A 17,654-nucleotide genomic window follows, 5' to 3' on the forward strand; every position below is an offset into this window, starting at 1 on the left:
ACAGAGATAAGGGAGAGTGGAGGAGATATGACCGCTCTCGTCGGAGTCCCAAGCTGTCACTATTTTAATATATAGATATTTGGGATGTGAATGAGGTCAGTTCAAACATTTTCAAGCTGTGTAACAATTAATTTAATTTTTCATCATCATAACAAAGTTATCCTCACGATTGCACGTATTAATGCAGCTCAGGTTATATGATCGGTTCACTTCACTGTCCAGTCATGACAAGGAAATTTTAGGCTAAGTTAGGAGCTCTTTGAGTTGCTTTGTGGATACGGGCCCAGTCTATGAATCATTGCTTCTAACGCTTTGACTTGAGTTAGTCCTGATGTAGCTGATAAAAATAAAATTAGCCATCGTTTATGAAATGGATTTAATTGCGGGCTTGTCTGCGCTTTACCTGTGTAATGCACAGACGTACCATTGAATCTTTTTAAATAAATACAGTTGGAATTCCTTTTGAGGAGAGGAGCACTTTTGCTGTGTATTTGATTAATATTAATGTATCCTTACTTGCTATTATTGGTTGCCTCAGGCTGTTGATGCTGGTGTGGTGTAAATGACTTCTGTGCTCTGTCCATGTGAATCTACATGTATAATCAGCAGCTCCATTGAAATATGTTGAATTCTGTTAATGTGGCTGGCTGTTGTGAGTTTAATCATTTCTTTAGAAACAACAGTGATTTGGGATATACACGACATCCATTTGTGCTGCTGTATGATGTGGTACTGTGTTTAATTCCGATAGGGTAGCTCTGAAGGCTTAGGTGTAAAACACACGCCCCACTGCTGCCAAAACCTACCTCTCACAGTGAAACAATAACAGCCACACAAGGAGAGAAATGTCATTCTTCATACCATTTATTGCTATGTGCTCCCCGTTACAACAAACAGCATCAGTAGTGTACACTTCAATCTACACAAATACACAGAAAAGCAAGTAGGGCAGAGAGCACACGGGTATAGATACAGTACATGGAGTATTGTGTGCAGTAATATCTGTCTGAGGCTCAGGGATTGTCAAAGTAACACCTACAACTATTCATCATTACAAGCTTTGCATAACATTAGCAGCAATGTTTTATAGGCAAGATGGGCATCAACAAAAAAGGGAAGAAAAAAGTACAATTATAAAGAAAAAAAAACTAAAAACAGCATTTAAAAAAAGCAATTTTCCTGCTTTGCTGGTACTACAGTATAAATGTGGCCAATGCGTAACAGCTGTGTTAATAACTTCTACGAAACAGCTGTAAAAAGACAGCTTTTAGAAAAACAAAACATCTCAAAATAGAGCATGTATATTTACATCTAGTTTGTTTGAAAGAAACAATATCATTTATATGGTAAGGTGTAGAAAAAAACAAACAAATCCATTTAAAAGTGAAAACTATCAAGAAAATGATGTGGCCATAAATGCTAAATTTAATGGCTTACGAGCTGCAGCAGAGTGACAAGCTGTCACTGCACAAACAGTTATCAAGCTCAAGCGTTTAAATTTCAATAAATATGTATGCACCGGATGCTATATACATGCACTACTCTGTACACCTGCACACAGGAGTGAGTGTGAGTAGTTTTGAGCCATTTCTTTGCTGAAAACACAAAACCTTCTGTCTTTTGTATTGCAGTCAGATGCATGGTGGTGATGAGCAAATCCTTATTTCAATAAATAGCTTTATCTTTCTGGAACCTTCATTTAAAATCCATTTACAAAGACTTAAATGTGCGGGGTTCCAAACCAAACCAAACCAAAACAAAAAATGCAAAAACCATACCACCAAACCTTATGTGGAATGAATGTAAAAGAGTGTGATAGCTAAAAGCACCATACATAAAGAGAGAGCGAGAGAGGAGAAAAAAAAATTGACAACCTTAAGCAGTTTTTGTCAGGTTTTGTTTCCTGTTTTGGTTCTTTAGCATCATCTGACAGCTTGGTTGTCTGATCACAGAAACTAACAGTGACTACAGTGAGAATTATTTTTGTTTTTCTAATGAGCCGATGGAAACCAAGTTAAACTGCAACTGCTATTTAATGGCTGTCATTTCTGTCCACTATGGTAATAATCATAACTGTAGTGGACAGGAATGCACAATAAAACCATTACTGTAATAAATATTAATACTATTGTAAACATCTCTTTTCATGAATACATGTAAATGGTAAATGGACTGCATTTATATAGCGCTTTTCCACATCTGCATCAGATGCTCAAAGCGCTTAACAATTATGCCTCACATTCACCCCGATGTCAGGGTGCTGCCATACACACAGTGGATTAAAGGCCTTGCCCAAGGGCCCTTAGTGATTTTCCAGTCAGGCGGGGATTTGAACCCATGAGAACCCATGATCTTCTGGACTCAAGCCCAACACCTTAACCACTAGACCATCACCTCCCATGTGTATGTCCATAGCTTTTAACTGAGATAAACACTTTTCCAAGAATTATTACAATAGTGAGCTACAGTGCATCCAGAATATATTCACAGCGCTTCATTTTACGTTACAGCTTTATTCCAAAATGGAGTAAAATAATTTTTTTCCCTCAAAACTCTACTCACAACACCCCATAATAACGACATGAATTTTTTTTGCAAGTTTATTTTATAAAACAAACAACAAAAACTAAGAAATCACATGTACATAAGTATTCACACCCTTTGCTCAGTACTTGATGCACTTTTGGCAGCAATTACAGCCTCAAGTTTTCTTGAATATGATGCCACAAACTTGGTGTACCTATCTTTGGGCAGTTTTGCCCATTCCTCTTTGTAGCGCCTCTCAAGCTCCATCAGGTTGGATGTAGGTGTCGGTGCACAGCCATTTTCAGATCTCTCCAGAGATGTTCAATCAGATTCAGCTCTGGGTTCTGGCTGGGCCACACAAGAACATTCACAGAGTTGTCCTGAAGCCTCTATTTTGATATCTTTGCTGTGTGTTTAGGGTCAATGTTGTGCTGAAAGATGAACCGTCGCCCCAGTCTGAGGTCAAGAGCACTCTGGAGCAGGTTTTCATCCAGGATGTCTCTGTACATTGCTGCATTCATCTTTCCCTCAAGCCTGACTAGTCTCCCACTGACAGTTACTGATGCTGAAAAACATCCCCACAGTATGATGCTGCCACCACCATGCTTCACTGTAGGGATGGTGCCATGTTTCCTCCAAACATGATGCCTGGAGTTCAATCATTGTCTTATCAGACCAGAGAATTTTGTTTCTCACATCTGAGAGTCCTTTAGGTGCCTTTTGGCAAACTCCAGGGGGGCTGCCATGTGCTTTTTACTAAGGAATGGCTTCCGTCTGGCCACTCTACCATACAGAGGTGATTGGTGTATTGCTGCAGCGATGGTTGTCCTGGAAGGTTCCTCTCTCTCCGCAGAGGAATGCTGGACCTCTGACTTAGTGACCATCGGATTTTTGGTCACCTCCATGACTAAAGACCTTCTCCCCCAATCACTTAGTTTAGATGTGTGGCCAGCTCTAGGAAGAGCCTTGGTGGAGCCAAACTTCTTCCATTTACAGATGATGGAGGTCACTGTGCTCATTGGGACCTTCAATGCAGCAGAAATGTTTCTGGACCCTTCCCAAGATTTGTGCCTTGAGACAATCTTGTCTTGGGGGGTCTATCAAATCCTTTGACTTCATCGATGATGGCAAAGGCTGTGAATACTTACGTACATGTGATTTCTTATTTTTTGTAATACATTTGCAAAAAGCAAAAAAAAAAAAAAAAAAAAAAAAAAAAAAAAATCACACTGTCATTATGGGGTATTGTGTGTAGAATTTTGAGGAAATAAAATGAATGTCATCCATTTTGGAATAAGACGGCAATATAGAAAAAATGTGGAAAAAGTTAAGCACTGAGAATACTTTCTGGGTGCACTGTATGAGAGCAAGACAGCTATGAATTTGTTTGGGGGCTAATACGATACAGACATTAGGGAGTAAAAAAAAATTTAAGAAACCTATATATCTGTTGATATATCCATTAAAATGGCAATGATTCCTAACATTTCCTTATCAAACCATTATGAAAAAAAAATGTAGTTAAGGCTTGATGTTTTAGAGTTGAAATATGAACTTTATTATAAATATAATCAACATTCAACCAACCTATGTCACACTACTGTTATGTTGCCTGCACTCAGATTGGCAGTCCCCTTGATATATTGCTCAATAGTTGCATAATGCAGGCATCTCATCTAATCTGGCCCCGCCTAGCTTGTGGCATAGCAACCACTTGTTGCTGTAAAATGCCCACTCTGACTGAAAATAAATGGCAGTTTGCTTCGCCTTTGTCTCTTGTAGGTAATTTGACCAAGGGATGATGGGGTACCAGCTATACTTGACAACAATGTAACAATGCAGCTGGAGCCCCCTCTGCTGGACAAACTATGGAATGACAACATTTCCAATAGCCAAGTAGAATAAAAGTTTTCCTATGGCCAAAAATAGCACAGATACTGATATGTTTGTGAAAGGCTCATTTCAGCCAATATTATCAATTGGCCAATGTTATAAAGTTATGTCTAAACCCGCTCTAAAGCTGATCTAAGGGTCTAACCTTACCTACCTAACAGTCTACAAGATACCACGAAATGGCCTTTTTCTAAAAGCTTTGAGATTATGAAGAAAAAAAAGGAGAAAATTTCAAATTCATATACTTAAAAAAAGCGTTTTCGACCTTGCCTTTGATGCCAGTTCCAAACTTAGTTACGTCAAGTATTCATGAGATTGAACAGGATTATATATATATATATATATATATATATATATACTTTGTTGTGAACACTGAATACAGAAGGCGAGATTGTATGGTTGGATTTTCTGTTCACACATTCTGCAGAGTCACTACTTTGCACAAAGTTAAAAGCTGGTCAAGTGCAAAACAGCAGCCCTAAATCATAGTTTTCCACTCCACTGCATGCACTTTTTCCCTGTCACTGCTTCAAAACTATATGAAGGTCATCAGAGGAGCAATGTGTACCCTGCACACGCACATAATACAAAGATGCAAGAATATGATAGTCATTAGGAGATATAGGAACAATGGCAGCAGCAAGACCAACAAGGCAGAGATTATTAACCTAGTCTGACTGGTAGTAGATATCACGGAAATGTGTTTTTCAGAGTATATTGATGTAATTTCATGATGTTTTTGTGTCTTCATCGTCATGTCACTTATACCACATAATGACAAATGATTAGATCAACATAAACACTGAATCACCTCTTTAAGCCAACTGAATGTGGAGAAATTCAGCAGAATGCATTTTTCTGATAATGTCATTTTTTTCTGATTATGTCATGTCATGTCATGATGTTTTAGCAACATAATCATATCACATAGCACATCATGACAAATGATGAGCGGACGCATATAACATGTTCTTTATTTTTACTATTTTTCTTTTTGCCTTTCCCTTGACATTTTGATCAATCTACTTTAAAAGTTATTCATGTTGATACACTCAGCATTTTCATGCACAATATTAACAGCAACCTTGGCAAATAGCAACTGGCACAGAAAGCCAGTAAAAAAAAATTCTATGCAACAACAACAATTTTCAATGTCTGATCACTGTGGACTCTTTCAAAAGAGCTGCTCCATGTAAGAGTCAGAAGGCCAGGCTTCCTTGCAACTTTTAAACATTTCTGTCTTTTAAAACAACTTTTAAAAACTTTTGTCTTCTAGCTTGAAGGTTAAAAATGTGTATGCACCAAAAGCATTTTTTTTTCATAATGTGAAGAGCCTTTTAATTCGAGACCATGGAAGCTCAGCCTGTGTTGTGTGCATACAGTTTCCCAAACTGAATCAACACCAATAACTGCACCTGATGACATTTTGTCTTGTCTTCTGCTGAACGTTTTGCAGCAGATTCAGCCCCCGCTCTGTGGATTCCAGAGATTTGTTTTATTATGCATCGTGACCAATGAAACGAAGAAAAGGCCATTTGGAGTGAAAACGTAGGCACCTGCTGGGACCTCACATCTCATTCTAAGGCACTTTTGTTGACACATCAGAGTTTGGTTCAGATCCATTTGAGATGTACAAAGAGATTCAGGACTGTCAAGGTTTCTATGCTTTGTTGAACTTTGAAGTCCCTGAAACAGTTCAGCAAAAAGAACAAAAGTTGTTTTTCTGGCATGAATGAACATTCTCTCCTAATCACGTTGCTCCTGTTCACTGAAGTCATTGCATCTTTTTCTATTCTTAATAAATAAGCATGAAGCAAAGCAATGTGGACTTTCAGTCTAAAAACTGTAAGAAGACACTGACAGGGAAAAGGAAAGTGTAAAAACAAAGTGAACCAGCACTTTTCTGTCTGTGTGTTGTTTGACATGACTGAGAGTAAAGCTGGATATTGACTGTTCATGAAAGGCCTGAAGCAGGACATTTTCATCTCTCCACCTCACATAACGCTGTAGGCCACCGACTGTCTGTCAAGCTGCTCAACCTTTGACCCTCACCAGTACCTGGCTGCCTCTCAGGCTGAGTAGCCATGGAAGCCAGTGCAATAACAGGTGGCTTCCTGACAGTAATTCCCACGTGGCGTGGAACACGCCTTGGTGCAGTACTGATCTTTGTTGGGATTTTCTTCAACGGGGCAGGCGAAGTGAAGCCTTTCCCAGCAATACCAGATGATACTGAGCCTTTGCCTGAGTCTTGCTTAGCAGCACGGGTGCTGTTGGCTCCGACAGCGGCCGATAATGTCTCTAGGAGCTGGGAGGCTGACCCAAAGCGGACATGCTCTTCTGTCTTGGCCGCCTCAGAGAAGAGAGAAAGTGTGCCGCTCCGCTTGCCGCAGGAGTCACAGCAGAGTTTGTTGTAGCCTGGAATAGAGCAATATCGCGCTAGGACCTCCATCTGGCAAAAGATGGACTTGTCTCCATTACAGGGTTCATCTGAAAGTCAAACAGCACAGCATGTCAGAGAGCATCAGAACAAAGAGATATGATGAAATGAACACATTACTGCATCGGTATTTTAATGTTTACAAGTATGCCAGGGTAAGGCTTCATTACTTTCACAAATAGTATTACTTCTGTGTGATTTCAAAAGTAAAACACGGGGGGGGGGGGCGCGCTAGTGAGTAGACGTGTTTTTCGGAGCTCCTCGAGGCACGTCACCTTAAACTCTATAAAACCCGTGCCAGAGCTCTTGCCTCCGTCACATTGTTTGGACCTCCATTCATCTCCTGGACATTGTAATTATCACCACACTATAAGGAAATGACCAGTAAATGTGGGGTAAGCACACGCCAGAAAGATGGTGCTATGGCTAATGCTAGTGCTACAGCTAACCACCCAAAAGCTAGCTCACCTAGCGACAACGACAAGTAGCTCCCACTTATCTGGAAGAAAATTGAAACGAGCATCCTTCATTCTATCAATCTCCGTTTTGACGACTTTGAACAGAAGATCCAGGGTTTCGTCTCCTGCCAACAGGAGTTAATCAAGAAAATGGACGACATGGAAAACCAGGCCGCAGACCACGCACAATGCATTCAGAGCCTGGAAACAGCAATGGACAAGTTGCGGCAGAAAAATAAGTTTCTCCACTCCAAGCTTTCCGATCTTGAAGGGCGATCTCGATGCAATAACATAAAATAGTAGGTATTGCTGAAGGAGAAGAAAAGGGGAGACTGACTGATTTTGTATCCCACTTGATTCCCAAACTACTCGGAGTGGAGATCTTCGACAAGCCTGTGGCTATTGACAGAGCACACTGCACGCTTCAGCCAAAACCAGCAGAAGGCTCCAAACCACGCACCCTCATCGCGTGTGTACATTACACCCAGGATAAAGAGAAGATTCTTCGGATATGCCGACAACGCGCCCTGGAATATGATGGAAAGCGTGTCTTCATCTTTTCTGACTGGACAACAGAGGTCATGGAGAAACAGCGGAGCTTTTAGGAGGTGCTACAGGTGCTAAGGGAGAAAAACATTCAGCATTATCTCCGCTTCCCTGCTCGGCTTCATGTACACCATCAAGAGCAGGTAAAAGTGTTTGGCAGTTCTGCTGAAGCAAAACGCTTCATTGACAAAGAAGTAAAGTAGACGGAGGACACTAATGTTGATATGTGTAACTGAATTGGTTGGGACATGCCTATCTCGGCTTTCAGTGCTTACCAGTCGAGTGAGTATAAGAGAAATTGTAGAGAGCTGGGCTTGTCCTCTGGCACTCCGAAACGGAGGTGTTCCTTTGTCTCGCTTCATCAGCGAATCGGTCGTGATGCGCGAAGCCTCCGCGCGGCTTTCCATGACAAAATCTCTTGTTAAAAGTGAAATCTGCCGGAAAATGGCTGATGTCCAGCTCTTGTGATAACCAGAGATATTGCACACGACGGTCCCGGCTCCACACAGCCATCCGTTTAGAAATGATGTGGTGGTTTCTGCCTCTCGATGGCAGCTCGGAGCGCGGCACGCCGTGCGCCATTGTGGGCCATCCTTAAAGCTGTAGTAACACTCCTTATTCTCTGTGAAGCCCGTAAAATTTTCACCGAAAGCCAGATAAATTTTTCGAATGGTTTCCAGCTGCCAGTCTCTAACAGTTTCTGAAAAAATTCTAATGGAAAAAAAGCCCAAATCATTCCGCCATTTCCTCGCAATGAAACAACGACGAGAGGGGTGGAGCAGTGCTCACTCAAAGCCTGCCCACAGGCGAATGATGCAACCGACAGGCGTGGAAAAACTCACGCATGCACACGAAGGTTCAAGCTTGGCTGACGTAAAAACATATGAATCAAATCCATATAGTTTTTGAAAAAAATAAAAAGGTACAATACTTTTCTAACAGACCTCGTATATATATCTATATGTATCTATCTATCTATATAAATATATTAATCGATTTGTGTAATTAAAATGAGAATCAAATTAAAATCGGTGAATCAATCTTTTCAACCCAGCACGAATCGAAAAGCTCATTTGGTGTACGTTTTGCATTATATCTCAATCTAAAGTGCCTCAATCACTCTCATTTTTCTATTATGGATTTACCTACACCACCGAAATTGGATGGAGATTCCAATTTTACATCTGTTTATCTTCCAGTTATCAGTCGGAAACCAGGTGCCAAAAAGCAATGACAAATTGTGCATAGCACAGATAACCAATGTTCTGTGAAACTTATCTGAAGAAAAAAATCAGAAACCGGAAAAGCTGAATACTAAAAACAAAACAAAAAAACCTGACAACACCACAGAAAAAACTTTAATTCAAGTGCATGAACTAAATACATACTGTTGACATCTGATCACATCTAATTTCATGAAAAGCCATTTCTAACAGGACTTTGACCTTGATTTTTTTTTCCAAAGCATAACTTTGTGGAATTGGAAAGTAGTGTTGGCGGAGGTTTGCACTTTTCGAGTGCGGTGCTCTAGTTTATTTGTGTTTTTATAGTGTTTTATTGTGTGTGTTATCTGGAAGTTACATTTACACCAATATGCCTTTTAAGTGGTTTAGACACATCACTTTCTTTACTTTTATTTTTTACATGCTACTCTGGAAGCCATGTTAGTCAAACTGCCAGCATTGTTTATGCACAAGATCAGCTGACTGCCCTAAACCAGCTGGCCTTTGTAGCCGGAGAGAGGTCTGATATTCTGGAGGAGCTAAAGAGGAGAAGGTGAGGCTGTAGAGGGGGGATTAAACAGAGGGCTGTAATTAGGGGAGCCTGGGGGTGAAGCCCCCCAGAAGCTGAAGACTTTTAGCCATGCTAATGCTCTCCAGAAGCATTCACTGAAAAAAAGTCGGAAGGACCTTAATGACATGGTGAGATGCTGAAGAGCTTCGCTCCTTCATGTCCATGACATATACGTAGATATTACTATATACTACTGACTATTACTATAGATATTACTTCTCTGTGTTTTTACCTAGGTTACTTATTGTTTTTTGAGGTACACGGCTGCTATGACAACTGGAATTTCCCCTCGGGATGAATAAAATAAAGTTATCTGTCTAATGAGAATAAAATCCATCTGAAGTTTGCTGTGGTGGACTGCAAGGCTACATGGGAATCAGCAGAAATCAATGACTGTGTGAGTAATACGGAACATTACCATAATACTTTAGATAATGCTCAGTAGTAATACATAATAAATGGGACATTTGTGGGCTCTTGTCTAAAGATGATGTAACTCTGAGTATTGCATTACCGTGGCATGGTCCTGGTCGACATGGTCTTATAGTTTCAGGTTTGTCCCCATGACACTGATCGCCAATCCGACAAGTAACCAGTCGCCTCTCCATCCCGTCACCACAGGTAACTGAGCACTAAAGAAAAAGAAAAAAGTAGCAGTGATGTTGGAAGGGCACATCTTAAATGAACCTCTGTTCATAAAAGATTAAAGTTAATGTCCGGAGAACTGAATGAAATAAGCCAACCTGAATTTCCATCTACAGTAATAACAGGGAAAACTGACTGCAATTTGGGGAACTTTGAATCATCAGATTACACCAAAAACAAACCACATTTTGCTTATGTGATATCCAATAGATGTGTTTTCCCTCTGCTGAACACTGCCATCCACTGGATATGTCTCAGTTTCTTACAAATTGTAACCTTATCATCACCTGCATGATGGAAATGAGGCTTCATTCTACACAGAAGTGCACACAGCGTAACACTTGTGGTGAACAACGTGTCGGGTACGATATGGTACAGAATTTTGTTTCATAATTCCAGGTATATCCAAGACAGAGACCAATATGAGGGAGGCATATCAAAGCTGATGAGAGCTTAACAATTTTTTTCTCAAGTGACTTTCTGGTATTAAAGATAAAGATCATGTCATGATCTGGACTTTTGTATTATGCTTTGTTGTGTTTTAGTTTAGCTTGATTTGTTTGCCTATGTGTGATTTCTCTTGTCTCTCTCACTTGGTGCTGGGTGCACATTGTTTGGGCCACACCCCTTTTTGAGAGTTTTACACACCCCTGTTTCTAATCTGTAGCTCATCACCAGAGTGTATATAAGCTTCACTAGTTGCACTAGTTCCTTGCGAAATCGTTGCGCTTTATGCCATCACTTCCAGCTTAGTTCCTTGAGTTTTCCTTGCCTGCCTGCTTCCTATAGTTTTTTTTTACCTACTGCCTGTTTTGTCGACCATGCCTTTTGCCTGCTGTTCCGGATTTGTTTGCTGTTCTTAGACTGCCTTTCTGTGTATTGGACCCTGCATACGCAACCAGTAAACGACCTTGAAAATCTGAACTGTGAGTTTGACTCCTACATTTGTGTCCAGACATCTCTGTCTACTCAAACCTGATAGATCAACTTTATTTATCCTGAAGGAATTTATTTTGGAAGAGTACAGAAACAGTAAACAGTAAACAATGATTCGATAACTACACAATTACAAAAAGTGTTAGTATTAAATAAAAAACAATCAATCATTTCAAAAAAGGTACAAATTTATGTGAAATGACTGGAAGATGTATTGCATGCGCTTGGTTTCAGTGCAGAATGTTCCGGGTTCAAATCCCACCTCTGCCACATTTCTCCATGTAATGTGGAGTTGCGTCAGGAAGGGCATCCGGCGTAAAACCTGTGCCAATTCAACATGCAGATCCACCTTGGATTTGCTGTGGTGACCCCGAGTGTAAACAAGGGAGCAGCCGAAGGGACTTACTTACTGGAAGCTGTATTGCCAGGGGCGTCAGACTGGGGGGGGGTAAAGGGTACTATGTACCCAGGGCCCAGAGCATGGGGGGGGCACAAAAAACTGGCATTAAATACATTTTTGTGTTGCACGTTATTAATGTCCATACAATTCATGTTGTAAAAGAATATAATTAGAATAAATGTATAAATGTTGCAAAACATAATTCTGCTCTAACAATAATATTGAAAGATCTCTGAGGGCCCTTCCCACCCCTGGACAGTTGTACAATGGTTTAGTCCAGGCGCACAGGCGACACCAATGAACATAAATAAATATAGAAATAACTGTTTCCTGTGAACACCTAGTGACTCTTACACCTCCACTTCATCCCTATTTTATTAAGTTTAATGACAATTTGTTTCGGTCAAACCACATCTAAGCTGTTTTTACACAAGAAAAAAAATAAAAGGCAGCAAACTGCACATTTGTGTCTTTTTTCATGAAAATAGCTTATTAAATATAACATATTACACTTTTGTCAGGCCTTTAAAATACTTTTGTGGACTCTTGCTGTAATATGTTCTCAATGGGTGAGATAGTTGCTGTAGGCATCTAAACCTCATGGAAATCTCTTTGTGGTGTGTCGGTGATGTATGTATGTGCAAAATAAAACAAAACACTACTCCAGGTATGTTTTTGATGAGAATATAACATAACTTTGTTACAAGCGCAAACGTTGATGTTGTGTGACAAAAGCCTTTAAATAATAACTCACTTAAAGAAATAATGGCAAAACGCACATGTAAGTTAAAAAAAAACAAAACAACAAAACGATTAATCGAAAAAATAATCTATCGATGAACTGATTAGTAAAATAATCGTTAGCTGCAGCCCTAGTGTTTAGGCTGAAATAAAATATGTCTTTCCTAAAAAAAATCACTGTCCAGATTTCAAAAAGAAGAGAAAAAAGGACAGGGAAAGAAATTCTTTGAAAAGAGAGGTGAGCTTCAAAGCTAGCTATATTGAGTTGGGTGGTCTGGGGGACCTCGTTGAATGGTATGTTCCAGCTTTCACCGAATTAAATATTAATTCCTTTGAAAGAATGTAAAAATATTCATTATTTGTTTTATATAACGGCTAAAATAGATCCTTGTCATTTGATATTTTATTAATTTATAAACAACAGAAAAGGGACTTACATTTTGGTGTTCCACTGTAACGTGTAGTCCAGTGATGCTGAGCCCTGACTTTGGACTGCCATAAAAAAAAACAAAAAAAAAAACAGACTTTGTGTAGTTCCTCAGTCCAGCCAAAAATCACATCAGCGTTTCATGTGAACAGGTCCTCAGGCATCCAGACTGCTTACAGCGGAGTGGATTTTGTGTGTGTGTGTAGCAGCATCAGTTAGCTCAATCAAATAATCGTGTCGCTGTCCCCCGCGCGCGCACACACACAACCGGCTCGGTTGACTGTGTATGTCCTCAGTGCAGCAAAAAAAAAAAAAAAAAAAAATCACGTCAGAAATGACTCCAGCTTTTCTTTCTCTCTTCCTGCTCACAGACAGCACAGTGGATTTGTTTTGTGTGTGTGTGTATGTATATCTTACAAAAATTAGCAGCGTCAGTTACCTCAATCAAATTATGTCTCGGGAGAGTTGTTGTCCCCCGCGTGCACGTGCATACACGCAACCTGGTCGGTGCTTGTGTGTGTGTGTACTACCAAAAAAAGACTGTGTATGTCCTCAGTGCAGCAAAAAAAAAAATCACATCAGAAATGAGTCCAGCTTTTCTTCTTTCTTCCTGCTGACAGCCTCCAGGCAGCACAGTGGATTTGTTTTGTGTGTGCGTGTGCGCACAAGCATGTGTGGGCGCGCACGTACTCATGCACGCGTGACTGATCATGTGTGCTGGAGGACGTGCGTGCGTCCGTGTGTGTACACGCAGAGTGCAATGGTACCAAACGTATGGAACCAAGTTTGCACTCTAAATGGAACCAAGCCGCACTCTAAATGCAATGCAACACAAATTGGATGAATTAATCCATGTCATGTGACATACAAAGCACCAATCAAATGACAAGGATCCACTCAGTCATTATATAACAACCAATATGTCAAAATATACTGCATTATCACCTACAACCACAAGATGGTACCATCTGCATGTGTGATAAACTACTCCTGTATACTGATCTGAATGAGGTACTGTCGGATTCACACTCTGGAGCAGATATAAAGCACCACTAAGATGGATCCCAACTGCCATAAAATAATAATAAGAGCTGAACAAAGAAGACAGTTGGGTCTTAGAGAACAAGCAAGCGTAATAAATCAGGCTCTCAAACTGAAAGACCTCATTATTGAATAAAGAGAGGGAACACAGTTCATACTACCCGGCACTCAACTTGTTTGCCTTTGAGGACAATGAGAACGTTGGTTAGGGCGTGGTAAGGCTAAGGTTAGGGCCTGATTTACTAAAGGTTTGCATGTGTATGAATGTGAGCAAACACCACAGTTCCTGTAAAAAATGTGCGTGCTGACTTACTAATGTGCTCAGTGAAGATGGCATCTTTTAAATGGGCACAATAGCAAGTATTGTCTGTTTAACTAATTTTCCTTCATGAATATGCAATTTTGGGTGTGTCCACCCAAGTGCTCAAAATTGTAGGTGTTGAACGTGCAATAGGTGAGACTTGCACCTGCAACACAATTTATCAAGGCGAAAAGCAATTTTAGGGTCTGAGGCTGCATCTGTAATTATGCATGTTTGAAACCTTAGTGTTAACTTTTGTATGTGCATGATCAATGCAGACACGCATAAACCTTACATTGAACACACAACTTTAACACTGAAAACACAATGATGAAATAATTTATAGTGGCCTAATTTTAAGGAAACATCTATTGTCTAAATAAAACTGAAAGTCCCTTCAGCTGCTCCCTTGTTTTTGCACTCGGGGTCGCCACAGCAAATCCAAGGTGGATCTGCATGTTGAATTGGCACAGGTTTTACGCCGGATGCCCTTCCTGACGCAACTCCACATTACATGGAGAAATGTGGCAGGGGTGGGATTTGAACCCGGAACCTTCTGCACTGAAACCAAGCGCATTAACCACTTGACCACCAAATGTGTAATACCATATGTAATAGAAATATACGAAGAAAGACCTGTGCATGTCTGCCCATGTCCAGCCCAGTCACCACGCACAACCACACAGGGGAGCTGACAGCAGTCAGCACCACAGTGTATGGTCTGGACTGTGGGTAGCACCATGGACAGTGAACAACAGACAGCAGACACTCACCTACATATAAAGCATACACAAATGATTCTTGATTCTCATTCTATATCACATTATCTGCAATAATGTGACAATGAAGAGAATATATTAACACCACAGTGAAATGCTCCCCATTGTCAGATTGTCTTTAGATAATGATCTTTAAATGAATGGGACTGAATTTGGACTTGTGCAAAACACTGCGCACCTCCCTTGACAAAACATTTTCAAGGCGCATTCATTTTTGATTTGGTAAATTACATTTTCAGTTAAAAGTGTGAGTGGCTTACATCGCATATTGTTGAAAGAGGCTTATTGCAATTTTTTTTCATGCCCACACATTTTGGCACTTAACAGAATCTTAGTAAATCAGGTGCTGAGTTGGCATCGATGGACACCTGTGGGTAAGCAAGTGATGCTTTTTTCTGTTGAGTGGTGACAAGAAGCAATTTACACTTGAGTGTTTTGTGCCTCTTCAAATAAAACAGTAGCAACATATTTCAAAAATAAATGCGACTTACAGACATACGCGACTGATATATGTTTTTCCCCCCCATTCATGACACATTTTTGGACAGATGTAATGAATATTGTAGTGCAACACATAGTTTGGAAAATATGGAAAATATGGTAGGTTGAAATAAGCTTGCAGATCTGGCTGTGTCCGCTGTGGCGACCCCGAAGAAAAACCAGGAGCAGCCAAATGACCAACAACAACTTACATTGAACTTACTAAATAAAATCAAGCACGCACACACTCACACTTTTAATAAAAAGATGATTTACCACCCCCTGCTGGAATAGCGTGTTAGTCCAGAATGTAATTAGCAACATTAACTAATAGCCGTAGTTTCTCCAAAAATATAAGTCCTATCAACGTTACATTTTCGCAGCGTTCATCCTTGACCCAAAATATATAAGCATACTAAACGGAAAATGTCAGCTCTCTACAGTTTCTCCATGATGAAAGCCATACACACGCACACACGGATGCACGCACGGACGGAGAGCTTTATTGTGTTTTATGCATTTTGCCGTAAGCAGGTGCTTCTATTTTAGACATGCACAGAGATAGTGGCGGAAGACATCAAACACAATACACTTCTCACTCACAGTAACGGCAACATGATACTTAACTAAACTGACTAATCCAATTGAACTACAAAAACACAATAAATCAATAACTCTAACAACACTGTTAAACTAACATGAACCACAATAACATTTAAAACCCCAAAACCCTGAACTCCCATGGTGCATTGCAGCACAATGGCCATGGTTTACTGGTTAGCTAAAATTGCTAATTTCTCCAAAAATATTTGTCCTATCAACTTTCCGTTTTCACAGCCTTCATCCTTGACCCAAAATACATAAGCATACCAAACGGCAAATGTCAGCTCTCCCCAGTTTCTCGGTGATCAAAGCCATTTACATGCATGCACGCACACACACAGAGGCCACTTGGCTATTATGATATAGATTTTGTTTAACTAATACACAGAGGCCACTTGGCTATTATGATATAGATTTTGTTTAACTATTACACAATCATACCAACAAGCAGCAGTGGGTTTGATGGCTTGGAAATTTGGAAGAAAGCGACAAACAAAATACTCTCGGTCGTATGAGCATTGTCTTCTTTATAATTTACAGTTGCTTAATTGGTATCCCAGTGCAAACTATTTAGGGATAAACCGATAATTGGCTTGGCCGATAATCTGCATCAGCCGATAATCTCTCTGGGTCCTGTGTAAGAATTGGCCAAAAATTGGTTGGGCCAATAATTGGCATCGGCCAATAATCCCTCTGGGTGCTCTGTACGGATAGACCGATAATTGGCTGATACCTACTATATATATATATATATATATATATATATATATATATATATATATATATATATATATATATATATATATATATATATATATATATATATATATATATATACAGAAGTTAGCTTTGTCCACGTGTGATGCGCGTGCATGCTGATGTCTGCAAGATGTCTTGTAAAATACTCCAGAGGTGTTATGAGGTTACAATAACAGTGTTTTCAGTGTCATAAGTATTTGTCGGTAGCTTTTACATAATGTATGAGAAAGATGTTGTATTTACACAGAAACAAAGTGGTTTTGGAGCACCTGAGAAAGACCAACCAGTGACATCATGGTGCTGCTCTACTCTGATTGGCTGTCACCCCCCCAGAAAAAAAAAAAATATCTGCATGATTCATAGCATAAAAATAGGAAATAGAATGTGACTTTTTAACGTCTTACAATGGGTCAAGGTTGGCCATATTTGATCTTGTCCAAGGTCTGTATCCCAAGAATGTTCCCTGTAAATTTGAAGACTCTGGCAGCAGTGGTTGGCACAACTAACCAAAACGTTAGCTTTCATAACCACTAATCCACTAACTGAAAAGTTGTTTTTTAAATAACAATTTTATTGAAATTTTTGAAAATTATAACAATTAAAAGACATGTACATAAACACAACCAAAAGGACAAAAAGGAAACTACAAAGAAATCAGACAATGCAATTAAAACCACAACAAAAAGGAGAAAAAAAAGGAAAGAAAGAAAGAAAGAAAAATACCCCATTTCCTCATCATGTTCGCTTCAATGTTTCATTAACCTGCCAGAGTCTGTTAAGCTTAAGTCCAGCCTCAGCCTCGATGGGAATGTCCAGTGCCTTTATTCAGTCCAGAGGGCTTCCAGTTCAGGTAAGAGAATCCTTTAACAATAAATCAAGACTCTCTGC

General features: G+C 39.8%; 1 protein-coding gene across 2 annotated transcripts in view; it reads right to left on the reverse strand.

Moving 5' to 3' along the window:
• Positions 1-4,771: 4,771 nt before the first annotated feature.
• Positions 4,772-17,654, reverse strand: part of adamts3 (ADAM metallopeptidase with thrombospondin type 1 motif, 3) — a 554,270-nt gene continuing 541,387 nt past the window's right edge. Inside the window, exons 23-24 of one of the 2 annotated variants that reach the window (XM_034170793.1) lie at positions 10,169-10,286; positions 4,772-6,906 (exon numbers count right to left, since the gene is read on the reverse strand). In XM_034170793.1, coding sequence (XP_034026684.1) covers positions 6,401-6,906; positions 10,169-10,286 — 624 coding nt within the window. In that variant the 3' untranslated portion in view covers positions 4,772-6,400. The remainder of the gene's footprint in view (positions 6,907-10,168; positions 10,287-17,654) is intronic. The other variant, XM_034170794.1, reaches the window with a different exon arrangement.

This window comes from Thalassophryne amazonica, chromosome 5 (genome assembly GCF_902500255.1).
Source record: "Thalassophryne amazonica chromosome 5, fThaAma1.1, whole genome shotgun sequence".
Classification (NCBI taxonomy): Eukaryota; Metazoa; Chordata; class Actinopteri; order Batrachoidiformes; family Batrachoididae; genus Thalassophryne; species Thalassophryne amazonica.